Source organism: Mesoplodon bidens (genome assembly GCF_964165515.1).
Source record: "Mesoplodon bidens genome assembly, contig: HAP1_SCAFFOLD_178, whole genome shotgun sequence".
NCBI lineage: Eukaryota > Metazoa > Chordata > Mammalia > Artiodactyla > Ziphiidae > Mesoplodon > Mesoplodon bidens.
Window position 1 is genome coordinate 21,834 of NW_027671948.1, and position 15,419 is coordinate 37,252.

The following is a 15,419-nucleotide window of genomic DNA, read 5'->3' on the forward strand; positions in this document are numbered from 1 at the left end:
TAAGCCAGTTGATTTAGAATAGGTCTAATGCACATTTTTCATCCATTCTGCATTAAACTATTTCCCATGCCTAAAATGTCTTTTTTCCCATTCATACGTATCCAAATTCCTACTTCTGTGCTGTAGGGCTTCGCTCAACTACACCTGCCTTTAATCAAACTTCTCTCACATGCACAATTGGTGATCATTTTAGTCTCCTCAAGACTCCCACGGAGTTACCTCTGTGGTGACACTTGAGAAACAACTTGAAACTCCCAATTACTTTTAATTTTTCTTCCTTAGAGGGCTCATTAGGCAGAAGCCATGTGTGAGTTACCTTTTTTCCTCTACACAAAATACCAGAGACCACCCACATAATACAAGTTCCAAAATAAAGAACTCTAAAGGACTGAAAAAGACAGGGAATGCAAACAGGTTACCTGTTGCTTTTTGCACTTTCTGCAGGACACAATGGCCGGAAACCAGACACTCCAGGTGGTAGCGCTTCAGGAGGGTAACATTCTTTACCAGCAGAGTATTTCCTTCCATTACTTACAGGCTTCTTTGCGGCCAAGACTACGTTTGACAAAGCATGAAAAGAAGGAATCAAGATGCACCAAAGGTCTACAGAGCAAATGTCACACGTGCACACGTCGAAAGGAATCAAAAAGGCACTTGACAACGATGCCAAGCCCATTAAAAAGAGGATCGGTTTTGTACAAAGGTTTTCCATAAGCCAGCATTTTTAAAAAACATAAGTTCTCTACAGTAACAAGTTATTTTAACTAAAACAAAAGTATTGAGATGTGCAGAAATGCAAAAATAAAAGTTTAAAAAAAATCCCAAAGTATGATACATTTTATGTATCATGCAGAAACACTCAAGTTTCCTGAATCTTAGAACACCTTTGGCATTTCTGAATCTCAAGGACACAGAAACACAGATACACCCATGACTTCTGCCAAACAGAATCTTCAGAAGTAGACCAAAAGTTAAATTTAAGATGAATTTTTCTATGGAAAAACAATACAAGTTATAAGGCTGCAAGTTGCTGGGGGGTAGGTGAGTCAATTTTACCCTCCTATAAGCCTGTCAACCTTCACTGCTCCTTTGATTTCATATAGAAAACGCACAAAAAAACAAATGAAACCCACTGGATGAAAGAGTGAAATGTGGAGACTTACCCTATATTTCAGTAGTAAAGAGGCAAGTATCTTTATAGGAAACATTTGGTTGCAAAAACTAGACCTACGTGTTAATATTTTACTTAGAACAAGCCATATATTAAAATTCACATTTAAATATTTAATTTGAATTTACTGAAAACAAACATCATAGGTTAAAATGGTTATATTTATCCTTCAAAGCTACTATATTTTATGTTATTTTATTTATTTATTTTAATAGATCTTGATTGGAGTATAATTGCTTCACAATTCTGTGTTAGTTTCTGTTACACAACAAAGCGAATCAGCCATATGCATACACATGTCCCCATATCCCACCCTCTTGAGCCTCCCTCCCACCCTCCCTATCCCACCCCTCTAGGTCATCGCAAAGCACCAAGCTGATCTCCCTGTGCTATGCTGCTGCTTTCTACTATATTTTAGCAGCATTAGGATGCAGGGTAAAATGGAGTGTATTCGGTAATATAGGACAAATATTTCATAGAGTGTAGCTTATTGATAATCACCACACGATCCTCTGTGATTTACATGCCTCTTAAAAATATATAGGAGGGCTTCCCTGGTGGCGCAGTGGTTGAGAGTCCACCTGCCGATGCAGGGGACACGGGTTCGTGCCCCGGTCCGGGAAGATCCCACATGCTGCGGAGCGACTGGGCCCGTGAGCCATGGCCGCTGAGCCTGTGCTCCGCAACGGGAGAGGCCACAAAAGTGAGAGGCCCGCGTACCACACACGCACACACACACACAAATATATATATATATATATATGTATTAAAATTTTTTAAAATTACACTTTTCTTGTTAGGAGATTAAAAAATTTCTAATAAAAGTTCCCATCTTTTATTAGGCATACATAAGTACAATATAAATGTGACACAATTCACACCATTATTTCACCCCTATACTCCCCTGGATCTAGGTATATACCCAGATACTGATTTGGCTTACCTCTATGTCTCCAAATAACTGAGGCAAATACAAAAAAAAAAGCCCAAGAAATAAAATTACTCTTAAAAGAGCTCAATGAGCTTGTATACTGCAGTTACATTTCCACTTTGTTTAATCATGCTAACTAAAAAAAAATGTTTAACTGTTCTCATTCCATGATGCCCTATTATTCTGTACTAATTTTACAGAATTCCAAATACGTTGTACATATACATGTTTTATTTATATATCCTTCCATTTCTAATATCATAGCAAAAGTCAATGTAGCTATTTTAAGAATGCTTTACATAGGATATAAATTTTTAATAATAATATCTAATTAGTGTGATATCACAAATCTTAACTTCTTTGAATGTACTATTTGATTATTAAAATATCACTCTCTTTAGCGGAGGGGGTAGCGGAGGCGCGCGGGAGAATCCATGTCCTTCTTAGAACCGTTTCCTCTAAATACTTTTAAACCAACAGCTCTTGGCGAAAGTCTTCATCCCTTTAAGGCTAAGTTCTCGCGAGACGACAAGACGCCGGATAGCTTAATCGCACGTTGTGCCTGCGCGCGCTGGGGCAGCTCGCACTTCCGCCCGAGGCGTGTTGCGACTCACAGCAGCTGCCGGTCTCGCGTGGTGACGCAGCTGTTTTTTCTCGGCTAGGTCTGCTGTAACGGACGGAGGCCGCCTGAGCTGCGGAGTTGCAGAATCTGGCGTTCGGAGCTGCGGTTCTTGGCGAGATTTCGCGTTGCCCGTCCTCAGCCGTTTCACCGATAATCAGCGGATCGCTTTGCCAAGTGCCGGGAAGAACAAAGGAATTCGGAAGGAGACTCTCGGCTCCCGGCCGCCTTTCTCTGAGTGGCTTCGTTTCCCGCTCGCGCCTGTCCGGAGAAACTGGACTTATAACCGTCACTGGATTGTAAGTACCCGAGGCGAAGAGAGCTCACTACGCCCCGCTTTTTGCGTATCTTTGTTCCGGGAGAGTTTGTGGATTGGGAGTATCTGCTGAGCCTTACTTTCTGTGCCGAAAATCATTCCGTAGGAGCCGCCATTTGCTTTCCCTGCGTTGTCCTGCAGCGGCAGGACAACCTCTATCTAGAGGTTGGAACTTGGCATTGCAGCTAACAGATTTAAATGGACCTGAGTAAGGCAATGCGTCATTAACGACTGGTATTGTCACAGCATATTTAGAAAGACTTGGAACTTAATTCCGAATAGACGCTTAGTTGCTCTCCTACCTAGAACTCTTTGTAATTAAAGACGTCAATTTATAAAGAACTGGTCTTTCTGTTGAAATAGCTGAAATTTTTTAGTGCAACAAGTGGTTATTAGAGAAAAACTGAGTCACAAAGAAGTAAAGATGAGTAAGAGCAAAGATGATGCTCCTCACGAAGTAGAGAGCCAGTTTATCTTACGCCTACCTCCGGAGTATGCCTCTACTGTGAGGCGGGCGATACAGTCTGGTCATGTCAACCTGAAGGACAGACTGACAATTGAGTTACACCCTGATGGGCGTCATGGAATTGTCAGAGTGGACCAGGTCCCATTGGCGTCAAAATTGGTAGATCTGCCATGTGTTATGGAAAGTTTGAAAACCATTGATAAAAAAACCTTTTACAAGACAGCTGATATCTCTCAGATGCTTGTCTGTACAGCTGATGGTGATCTCTATCCTCCTGTTGAGGAACCAGTTGCCACTGCTGATCCCAAAGCAAGCAAGAAAAAGGATAAGGACAAAGAGAAAAAGTTTATATGGAACCATGGAATTACTCTGCCTCTAAAAAATGTCAGAAAGAGAAGGTTCCGTAAGACAGCAAAGAAGAAATATATTGAGTCTCCAGATGTGGAAAAAGAAGTAAAGCGGTTGCTGAGCACAGATGCTGAAGCTGTCAGTACCCGTTGGGAAATAATTGCTGAAGATGAAACAAAAGAAGCAGAAAGTCAAGGCCTTGATATCTCTTCCCCAGGAATGTCTGGCCACAGGCAGGGCCATGACTCATTAGAACATGATGAGCTTCGGGAGATATTCAATGACCTCAGCAGCAGCAGTGAAGATGAAGATGAGACACAGCATCAAGATGAAGAAGATATAAACATCATTGACACTGAGGAAGATCTGGAAAGGCAGCTACAGCACAAGCTAAATGAGTCAGATGAACACCACCAAGAAAACGAGGGAACTAATCAGCTGGTTATGGGAATTCAGAAACAGATTGATAACATGAAAGGCAAGCTCCAAGAGACCCAGGACAGGGCAAAGCGACAGGAGGATCTCATCATGAAAGTGGAGAACCTGGCTCTCAAGAACAGATTTCAGGCTGTGCTGGATGAACTGAAACAAAAGGAAGACCGAGAAAAGGAGCAGCTCAGCTCTTTGCAAGAAGAGCTAGAATCACTCCTAGAGAAGTGAGGAGAGTTTTGATACTTAATTTCATTCCTGACAGTGGTCAGCCTTGAAAGAAAAACTTTGTTTTCATCACCTGGACTAGACAGTAAAACTTTGCAGTAGTTCCCAGTTTCCTCCACTGCCTTCTATTGGATTTGTTTTATAATTGTGAATTTCTATCTCATTTGTTTTTTGGAACCACTTCGGTGGGTGTTTGTCCTGTAGTAAGTAGGAATGTATAGACAGATAAATGTAGGGAAGTTGTAGGATTAGTGGAGTGAACAGTTCAGTTTGGTAATTAATCACAGCTTCACTGCAGGACTTTGCTGCTGTTTCTCCGTTTACCAGAAGCTGCCATTGCTACTCTGTGATGCCATCTGAGATAAATTAGTAGATTCTAGTTTGGTGGCAGTGAAGTTTGTTTACATACGTTTTCCCATGCTGTAGCTATTTTCCCAGTTATTCAAAGCAGTTTTCCACATTTTGCATTGCAAATCATTTCATAAAGTTGTTTTAACAATAAATAAAAGCAAGTAATTTTCACCTTAAAAAAAATAAAATATCACTCTTGAAATAACAATTGGCAGACGATCATAAGCTTTTTTTTGACTTCATAAACACTCTTAACAACTTATTTAATACACTATTGTCCAAGCAAGTTGATTAATAGAGAATCAAAAACATACAACTTGAAGTAGAAAAAAAAAAAGCTGTATTTATGAAGATGTTTACAATAGTTTATTTGAGGTTATTTCCAATTTTTCACCAATTTAAAAAATTGACCTACTCAATGAAACCATGTGAATGCAATGTTAAAAAGTATAACTATGAATCACAGAATTTAAATTTAGTATGAAAAGATAAGAATGGCAAATTATATTGAAGCTATGTGGAATTATGTTTATAGACAGCAGGAAGAGAAAATTAAAATGTAAATATTGCTTGATAGGATAATGGGATTAGAGGTGGTCTTTTAAATTTTTCATTTTTATGCTAATACCTTTATAAAACCCAAAAATCTTCAAACAACACATTTTTTAAAAATTGTGGTAAACGACACAAAACAGAAAATTTATAATTTTAACCATTTTAAAGTGGACCGTTCATTGTTACGAAGTCAACAAATTTTTAAAACTTTCAGAGGGCACCTGAATAAAAGATGTGTTGTCCACTGGTGATTTTAATGTATCTGGTATATAACTAAAGTCACCACAAAACCCTTTCTGGGAAATTGGCAGATCATAAACATAAAAAATTTATTTTGCTTTTTATTAAACCTTATTGTTTTGCTGTTTCAATATTCAAATTTACTCACAAGAAAGAGTCAGTTTCATATTAGATTTGGTTTCACAAATGCTGCTCCTGCTATTCATTCTTATCACCAAAAAAAAAAAAAGACTATTTGTGACTAACGATAATATGTTACAGAAAATAAAAAGTTAAAAGGTTTTCAATCTGCATATCTGGGAACCTAAATTAAAGCATCACACAACATTTTCAAAAACAGAAAAGCCATTTGATTTGACTCAAATCTTAGTTTTAAGATGGCAGAAAGTACCTTGATAATTTTCTTTTAAGAAAGAAAGAAAACCAAGCCATTAAAGAGAAATTCTTCCAAGAGAACTGAAACATGCTATATACCTCTGACTTGGCACTCCTTCTATCTGGAGAACTTGTTTGGTAACTGTTTTCATCACAGAATGATCTAAAGTAAAATGAATTGAAATTAGAGTAATTATTTTCCAATGAGTGGCTATTTCCATTTAAAACCAAAAGGCAACTAATTATTGCTTTTCCCAGACATTTAAATATGAAATCTACATTATATAATTATACACTTATTTCCCCCTTTGTGTATTCTAATTTCTTCCTCAGAAACCTAAGATGCCATCTTGCAGACTGCCCACAGTGGCTACTATTTTGGCAGCAGCAAAGGTCAACTTGAAACATTTTGCATCTGAAGTGGCTTTGGATACCTTTGGATACAAAGTACAGTCTGAGCACCGTCCAGACGCTTAGATACCTAAAGAGCATCTAAGATATCAAACCAGGGCATCCAAGATAACAAACCAAGTCCTGATATTCCCTCAAAAGCTGCTCCTCCCATCAGCTCCCTTCTTCTAAGTGATACTACCCAGTTGCACACATAATCATCAACGACTTGTCTCCTTGTTACTATTTCCTTCATACCTCACATCTATCTGCAGGTCTTGAGAGCTACACCCTCAAAACACAACCTGAATTCAACCACTTTTCATTTGCTGCAAACTTCCAACCTAACCTAGGCCATAAACATCTCTTATTTGGAGCACTGTGATAGTCTCCTAACTGGTCTCCCTGTTCCTCTTCTTTTTTTTTTTTTTTTTTTTTTTTTGCTGTACACGGGCCTCTCACTGTTGTGGCCTCTCTCGTTGCGGAGCACAGGCTCCGGACGCGCAGGCTCAGCGGCCATGGCTCATGGGCCCAGTCGCTCCGCGGCATGTGGGATCTTCCTGGACCGGGGCACGAACCCGCGTCCCCTGCATCGGCAGGTGGATTCTCAACCACTGCGGCACCAGGGAAGCCCCCTGTTCCTCTTCTTTATCCTCCCAAGTCCCTTCTCTATACCAGGTCACCTTATTCAGATACGATTTGGATCATGCCTTTTTCCAGTTCAAACCCCTCTACTCATTTAGAATAATCCACATCTTTACTCTGGCCTTCAAGACTTTACAAGAGCAGACCCCTGGCTAGCTCCTTGACCTCATGTCATACCACACTCTTCTTCACTCAGTACTCTGCCCAGATTGGCCTCCTTGCTTTTCCTTAAATACTCCACCCACCTACATGCCTACATACTCATTGCCTCCTTGTCCTGGAATGTGCTTACTCCACATCTTCCATGGCTTGCTCCTCTCTTCATTCAGGTCTCCGTTCAAATGCCACTTCTCCAGTGAAGCTGTCCCCTAACAAACCTATCCAATGGAGTCCTACCTGCTCTCCCTCACTCTCCTTACATTAAGATAGTTTTGCACTTCCTACTCTCTAAAATTATATGACTTATCTGTTTACTCATTTCTATCTGATGTCCTTCACTAGAATGTAAGTTCCATGAGGGCAAGACTTTTGTCTGTCTGGTTCACTGCTTTATCCCTAGTCCCTAAACCCGTATCTGGCACACAGAAGATGATTACAAAATTACTTGTGAATCTGACAAATGAATAAAGTACTCCTGGCAAGAATTCAGAGGTTGCACAGGAAAGAAAGAATGCTCTTGGTGGAAGCAGGCTTAGTATCTAGGTTCACCTCTATTCAGAGTAGAGATAAGAAAAATTGACAAGTATAATTCACTTTAGTTAGTACAGTAGCTGCTAAAAACATAAGGGAAGTGCAACACTAGAAAAGTACAGTTGAAGCTTGAACAACATGGGTTTGAACCTCGCGGGTCCACTGACACACGCATAGTTTTCAATACATATGTACTATCGTCCTACATGATCCAAGGTTGGTTGAATCCACAGATGTGGAACCACTGACTATAAACTTATACCCAGATCTTCAACTGTGTAGGGGTCGACACCCCTAACCCCACGTTGTTCACGGGCCAACTGTATATGATGAGGAAAGTTAAACACATTAAGTTTTAAAAAACTGTCAATACCTGAACAAATTGTTTTTGTTTTGCTATGTGTTCATCAATTTAAAAAAAGTGACCACATACCAACAAGCAGATTTTTTCTTATATCCAGAACGAGCAGAGTTCTGTTGGTTTCAGGGGCCTTTAGTAAAGCCTTTGCTCCTTCACTGGTGAGGCCGCACTGCTGCAGGTCAAGTGCTTTCGATGAAAGACAAACGTCACTTGCTAACTCTACAGATTTAACATATAGACAACTCTCATTTTCTCACGTGTGGAAGAGTCCTGCACAAGACAAGTCATGGCAGGTTTGTAATTTTGGGTATGGAAAAAAACAGAAACATATATGCACACACATAATGCATAATCCAATTTAAAAACCTCTTCTTGGATGTGCAGTGATAACCCTGGCTTTAGTACCAATAAATCATACAACGTATTTTACAATTACAGAACTGAAGAATAACTGTATATAACCTATGAGCAAAAAGCATCACAAAATGAATCTCAGTTCATAATTAGCAAGGGCGGCAGGGGCATGTAAACCTCACAAGCAAAACCTGGTGGAGCTCAGAAATGCACTGCATTCTTTTGATCATGATCTTCAGCTCCAAATCACACTTGAAACTAGTTCAAAGGGGAAAACAAAATAGAAGAAATGTAATAACTGTTAGTTTTAGAGGAAAAAAAGACAAATCTAAGAGGATACAAATAATAAAAACTTTCAACAATGTGTGAATAGAGAATACATACTAAAAACCTATCATGAAAGTAGGATGGTCAAGAACCCTCACAGTAAAAGGTCAGACAAAACCCAGAAAAACTGATCATGAATTCTAGTAGTTCTGGGGCTGAACAACCTACTCATTTAAACCAAAGGGATCATCACTAAAGCACAGGTATTAAAAAATATTACATGAAAGGAAACTATCATGAGTCTTTTGTTTAAGTGTTGTGTGGACCATCACATTAAAATAACTGGAGTCTTTCAACACCCCCATGACACATAGAAATAGCAAGTCAGACATACAGATCTGACAGGATATGATACAACCCTTACAAACTCTCACTACAGAAGAATGGACACAGGGTATAATTAACCAAATAGCCAAATTAATACAAACAGCCAGTAAACCTCACCAGTCAATCAAATGAATACAAAATAAAACAAAATGTGGTTATTGTCCTATCAGATGAAGCCAAGATTCTGTAAGAAAAGCCTTTAAATAATGTCTATACCCTTTGGATCCAACAACTCTCTTTCTAAGAATTTAACCAAAAGAAATAGTCAGAGATATAGGTAAGGATATATATCAGAGTACTATTTGTAACTGAAAAACTGGACAAAGCTTATATACAAGAATGGATAAGCTATGTGCACTGTGGCATATTCATATAATGGAATACTGAACAATCACAAAAAATGATGTAGGAGATGCAAATTTACTGACTTGCTAAAATGCTCATACTAAATTAATTGAAAAAAGTTATAAAATTTGGAGTAATCCCACTTGCATAGAAAATGGAGAGGTACTCATTTTTGTAGTTTCACATTTTTTTACAAGTGCTACAGGCCAGTGTTTGTGAGAGGCAGGCTTCCCATCTACTGTTGGGGTGGACTACAAATTGGCATAGCCTTTCTGGGTGGTAATTTGGCCATGTGTATCAAATGTCTTAAAAATAGGTCACACTTAGTCATTCCACTTGTAGTACCTTATTCTACAGAAGTAATCCCGATGCACACAGAGACGTATATACAATGTATTCACATTGTTTCTGACAGGGAAAAGCAAACTGTCTAAATAGAATTGCAAAGAATTGATTAAACTATGGGACATCAATACGACGCAATACTACATGATACATCTTTAAGTGAAAAAAGCAGGAATGTGAAATAGCAAGTATACTACAATTCTATTTTTGTAATCCCTAAGTGTACATATATATTTGTAGAAGAAAAAAAGACTGAAAGTATATACGCCAAAATGAACAGTGATTATATCTGGGTATTAAAATTATAGGTTCTCTTGTAACTCTGTATTTTCTGTAAAGGATATATGCAACTCTTAGAGAAAGTTGAAAAGCAAAATAAAAGCTATCAGTAAAATGAGGCTTTAAAACATCCTATCACAATAGTATCATGCCAAAAGCTAAGCATATTAAAAATTCAATATTTTCAATTTTAGAATTTCCCTCTAAGCCATAAATCCTCACTAAGAGATTCTGCCAAAGCACTTGCACCCAGGTCACCAATGAGCGGGTTGCAGTTCAGAGTGATGCGCCTCAAACCAGCCATGCAGTCAAGATCACGTCTCCTGGAATGAAGACTCTCAGCCCAGGTTTCTTCATGCCTTCTGGTAGTCTGATACTTCAAAGATTTAATGGGATGAAATTAAGATGCTTGAATAAGGAAACAGGGTGTGCCTGAGTATGGCTTCTTATGTCAGAGATTTACACACACACACACAGATCAAGCATATATGCCAGGAGCATCAACCTGAGAACTTCAACAGTCACTTCTGGTTTACGAGTCCAGTGAGTGACCCAGATTCTGCTCGGTCAGTGATTAGATTCTAGCCACTGCATTTCCTGTTTCTGAACACTTATGTAAAGTTGGACAACTCAATTACAGTCTATGAATTATTTTCCTTATCTTCTAAGTCAGGGAATTGGTTCTAAATTCTATCTTTGCTGAGGCCCTATATTTCATCATCCTGTCCTCCAATGGCCTCCAAACACCTGACTGGGCAAATCATAAGAAAACTTTTTAATATGCATCTTATTTATTAACAAATTATATACACAAAGTTCCATACATATAATTTATGTACATGATAAACTACACAGATTTTTAAAAATAATACAAAGGTAAAAATGTTCTAATATTTTCTTTTCCTAACTCCTAAGGCATTATTTTATTTTACTTATTTTTTTATAAAGATTTATTTATTTATTTGCTTGTTTGTTTGTTTGGCTGTGCCGGGTCTTTAGTTGCAGCATGCCGGATCTTTTAGTTGTGGCATGTGGGCTCTTAGTTATGGCAGGCACGTGGGATCTAGTTCCTTGAGCAGGGATCGAACCCAAGCCCCCTACATTGGGAGCACATAGTGTTAACTGCTGGACCGCCAGGGAAGTCTCAAGCATTATTTGAAAAACTGTATTTACAAAATGTATCTCACATGCTACCTAGGGTGTGCACACAAGCTTTAGAGGCCTGGACTATGCAGAGCCAGTTTGATGTGCCTTGGGAAAATAATGGTTTGACATTTAAGCAAAAGTACTGTCTTGAAGATATTCAATTCTTTATATTCATAAAGTAAATTTTGGTAACAGGGAACACTGACTGTCAATGAAAAAAGTCTTATTACATTCCTGAAAATGTAAAAGACTCAAAGTGCCTTTGTTACTCTATAAGGAAAATCATTAGTGTCATTTTTCTATTAACAATAACTTATTAAAGCTCCAAGCAGAAACAACAGCAATCACTTACACAGAGCTTAGTATGTGCCAGGCACTATTTATACAAATAAGTGCATTTAAACCTCATAAGGAGGCATAGAGGTTAAGTGATTTGCCCATGGTCACTAGCTATGAAATGGGAGAAAGGGAATTTGAACCTAGGCCATTTGGCTTCCGCACCCAAGTTCCTGTTTTCTACCTCAGGGGTCAATGGACTTGCCCTGTATAGGCTCAAAGAAGTTTTCAATTTTTAAAATCTAAATTTAAACATTTCCAGATTTGTGGGCTATACAGTTTCTGTTGCAACTACTCGGCCCCACTGGTGTAGGGTGAAAGGAGCCATAACTACCACATAAACAATGGGTGCGACTATGTTCCAGAAAAACTTCCTTTACAAAGCCAGGCGACGGGCTGGATCTGGCCCACCAGCCAGAGTTTACCTATCCCTGATCTGCACCATCAAACTATTAAAAAGCCTTCATGTCAAATTATTAACTAACTTTAGGCCTAAATACAGTCATTATAACCACTGTAAAGTTGTTAAGGCATTATTTCAAAAACTGTATTTACAAATTGCTGATGTACTGACTTTTATTAGTTTAAAAACTACAACAGCTAATAAACACTTGATTCATTTAAGTCTTGAAGACTAGAATGGCATAGTTTCTTCACAGTATTACAATAAATGTTTTCAGTAAAAAAATACATAAAAGTATTATTATGTATTATATATTAAATCTCTTATTTCTAAAATTAAGTGGACTATCTTTCCTAAATGGTAGAATCCCAAACTGAAAACTGGTCATATTCTTTCAGCAAAATGAAAGCTGTGCTCACATGTATCAAAAGGCAAAAATTAGGGCTTCCCTGGTGGCGCAGTGGTTGAGAGTCCGCCTGCCAATGCAGGGGACATGGGTTCGTGCCCCGGTCCGGGAAGATCCCACATGCCACGGAGCGGCTAGGTCCGTGAGCTATGGCCGCTGAGCCTGCGCGTCCAGAGCCTGTGCTCCGCAACGGGAGAGGCCACAACAGTACCACACACACACACAAAAAAAGACAAAAATTAACTGCCCTCTGTATCAATATATTAATGTGTTTCAATCACATATGTTTTCATGAAAGTTTAAACATAAAATCACCTTTAAGATCTAGGCCATGTGATCTGCTCCATGCCATGTCAGAATACACCCCGTGACGTTTACTTAACTTGTCTTAAGTGTGATAGAATTCTTTATACCTTGACAAATAACTAAAAGGAAAAAAAAAAACCCACACACACAAAAGATGAAGAGCCTATACATTTGTCAATCTTGACTTATTTGCTTTTCTTGAGTCAGTTGGAGGTTTATAGCCACATTCTCAAAATCATTAACTACAATCTTCCCAAACAGGTAATTGACGAACAGATGCATTCTAAAACTTGTCAATAACAAAGTGCTATTCCACTTTACAGCAACAGTTTAATTCTATTTAGATACTAAAACTGAATACACTGAATACTGCAAACTTTATTCCCAACCACTCAGCAAAGTACTACATACCTTTTCAGATATAGGAAAAAAAAGAAAAAAAAAAAAGCATACGATTCTTCCTATTTTCATTTCCAAAGATACATCCCAATCTTAATGATCAATCAGCGATTTAAACGTCAACTGTAAACCCAGTATACTGCTGCTATGCAGTGTACTAGAGCAATAGAAGAGAGAGGACCTCAAACCCTCTGTTCCCTCAAATTCAAAGGCAGGCTTCCTGACCCCTCCAGACCACTACTGGACACAGGGAAGGCACACTAATGTTTCAGGACCCCAACCAACAGTCACCTGCTTTGTGATTACTTCCATGACACACCCTCACCAACACCAGAGTTTGCTGCTCCTACGGGACGTTACATGTATTTACTATTTTAACACATACCACAGTGCATCATAATTATGATTGCAGATAGATGTTCTAACAATTGAAAGAGAATGATGACTTTTTTGCTCTTTACATCTTGCTATTTCCCTTCCCATAATATTTCTTGAAGCGAAACCATAAAATATAGACAAACACAAACAAACAGAAAATATACAAAACGTGTGCTTTGCACCTTAACACAAACTTAAGTAAAATTAGTTCTGACAGTATCCAGCATGACAAACTTCCATGGTACAAATGAGAATGGACCAAGGTTTGAGCAGGTACAGGAGACAATCCAGGCATGAACAACACCAAGGAAAGGTAGACAGGAAGTAACATGGTGTGTAGGAAATCACGAGACCAGTCTGATGGGAAGAGACTTAAACAAGACTGAAACTCACTTCCTAAACCTCCATCTCCAACTGGACAATTCGCAGGACACAGGTGCACCAAAGTGGCCAATTTATTCAATCCCTTTAATATGGAGGAAGAGTTTAAAATTTTACTGGTTTAATTTGCCCCCAAAGCAACTCTCAACAGTTATGGCCTCTGTCGTCGGAGCTTTCTATGAAATTAAGTCAAAGTGTGGAGCTCCTTTGCCTTTTTTTTTTTCTCCTTAAAAAAGAAAAGAAACAATTGTTCCGAGTAAAAACAAACATATTCCGAAGCATGTGTACATTGAAAAGTAAAGAAACTTTATTAACAACTTCATAAAAACTGACTTAAAATTTTAAAAAGAAAAAAACATGTTTCAAAGTCCTTCCGACTGGAGTCGTGTCTCATCGTGTCCTTTCTTTACAGAAATAGTCGTATTAGGACACATATGCACAAGGATTAACACCATGACACACTGTACACGGCGGGCCCCGGCGAGCTCACCAGGCGTCGTCTGAGTCCAGGTCTCTGGGGAGGATCCACTCCACGGATGAGCCCAGCAGAGTCTGAAGCTCGTTCGTGAACTCCACCACATCTAAGAGCTCCTTACTTTCCGGATTAAAGGACTCCAGGTCTTTGGGGCAAGAGAATAAGAGACTTGCTGACACTTGCCGGTAGAACTCGGCCTCCGCGATGGTGACAATTTCCACATTTGGAAAATTGCAGCGGAATATGCAGGAGGACATTTGCAGTTTCTTGAGCAGGTCTGAGAGCAACAGCCAGTTACGAGGCCTACACCAGAGAAAGGACAGTGGTTTGAGTTTCCGGCAAAATTAGAGGCGCTCCCAACTATAAACTACCCGTCTCCTGGCGGTGAAAGGGCCTGCTACTTCCACTTTGATTACCCCACCCCCACCCCACTTCTCACTGTCCTTAGAAGATCTACTACTTTTTTTTTTTTTTAATTTTATTTATTTATTTATTTTTGGCTGCATTGGGCCTGTTGCTGTGCACGGGCTTTCTCTAGTTGTGGCTCGCGGGCTCTAGAGTGCAGGCTCATTAGCTGTGGCGCACGGGCTTAGTTGCTCCGTGGCATGTGGGATCTTCCCGGACCAGGGCTCGAACCTGTGTCCCCTGAAATGGCAGGCGGATTCTTAACCACTGTGCCACCAGGGAAGCCCAGAAGATCTACTTCTAGCGGGGGAACTCTGGACTCATGTGCATGTGTTAAGAGACCACCTAGGGCAGATCAGCCAACTTAGACAAAAGCAGGAGCAGCGCCCCTGAACCAGCCTCGTTGCAGGCCACCCCAGTGCTGCCTTGGCTCTGGCCACAACTCAGGTCACCCCTCTCCAAGTAAGTGCACCCCGTTCTAGTCACTGGGGAAAACCAGTCTGTATGCCAACCCAAGGGAGATGGCAAACACCTCTTTGACCTCTCCTCTCCTCCGGCCCTCACGGAGAGAGCATGAGAAACACTCGAGGTCACCTGGCTTTCCTTGCCTTTCCCACACCTCCAACCCGCCCCTCAATGCTGCCGGGAGTGAGGCTTTTTCGAGAAGGGAGGTGGTACAATCCTTCCTGATA

The 15,419-nt window shown here is 39.6% G+C and overlaps 1 protein-coding gene and 1 pseudogene across 2 annotated transcripts in view; one reads left to right on the forward strand and one right to left on the reverse strand.

Annotated features, from left to right (window-relative positions):
• LOC308610764 (centrosomal protein of 78 kDa-like) overlaps nt 1-15,419 on the reverse strand; it is a 425,259-nt pseudogene that overhangs the window by 17,484 nt on the left and 392,356 nt on the right. The window contains exons 4-11 of the transcript in view: nt 13,860-13,932; nt 12,699-12,808; nt 10,294-10,468; nt 8,188-8,301; nt 6,129-6,192; nt 3,118-3,196; nt 2,658-3,013; nt 420-547 (exon numbers count right to left, since the gene is read on the reverse strand). The product of the transcript in view is annotated as a centrosomal protein of 78 kDa-like (transcript). The remainder of the gene's footprint in view (nt 1-419; nt 548-2,657; nt 3,014-3,117; nt 3,197-6,128; nt 6,193-8,187; nt 8,302-10,293; nt 10,469-12,698; nt 12,809-13,859; nt 13,933-15,419) is intronic.
• LOC308610752 (transcription initiation factor TFIID subunit 7-like) lies at nt 3,245-5,376 on the forward strand. Its single transcript, XM_081259772.1, has one exon. The coding sequence runs from the start codon at nt 3,462-3,464 to the stop codon at nt 4,509-4,511; it is 1,050 nt and encodes a 349-aa protein (XP_081115898.1). The 5' UTR covers nt 3,245-3,461; the 3' UTR covers nt 4,512-5,376.

Excerpts from the sequence above, each read along its gene's own strand:
- LOC308610752 (XM_081259772.1), top strand. The coding sequence starts at position 3,462 with ATGAGTAAGAGCAAAGATGATGCTCCTCACGAAGTAGAGAGCCAGTTT.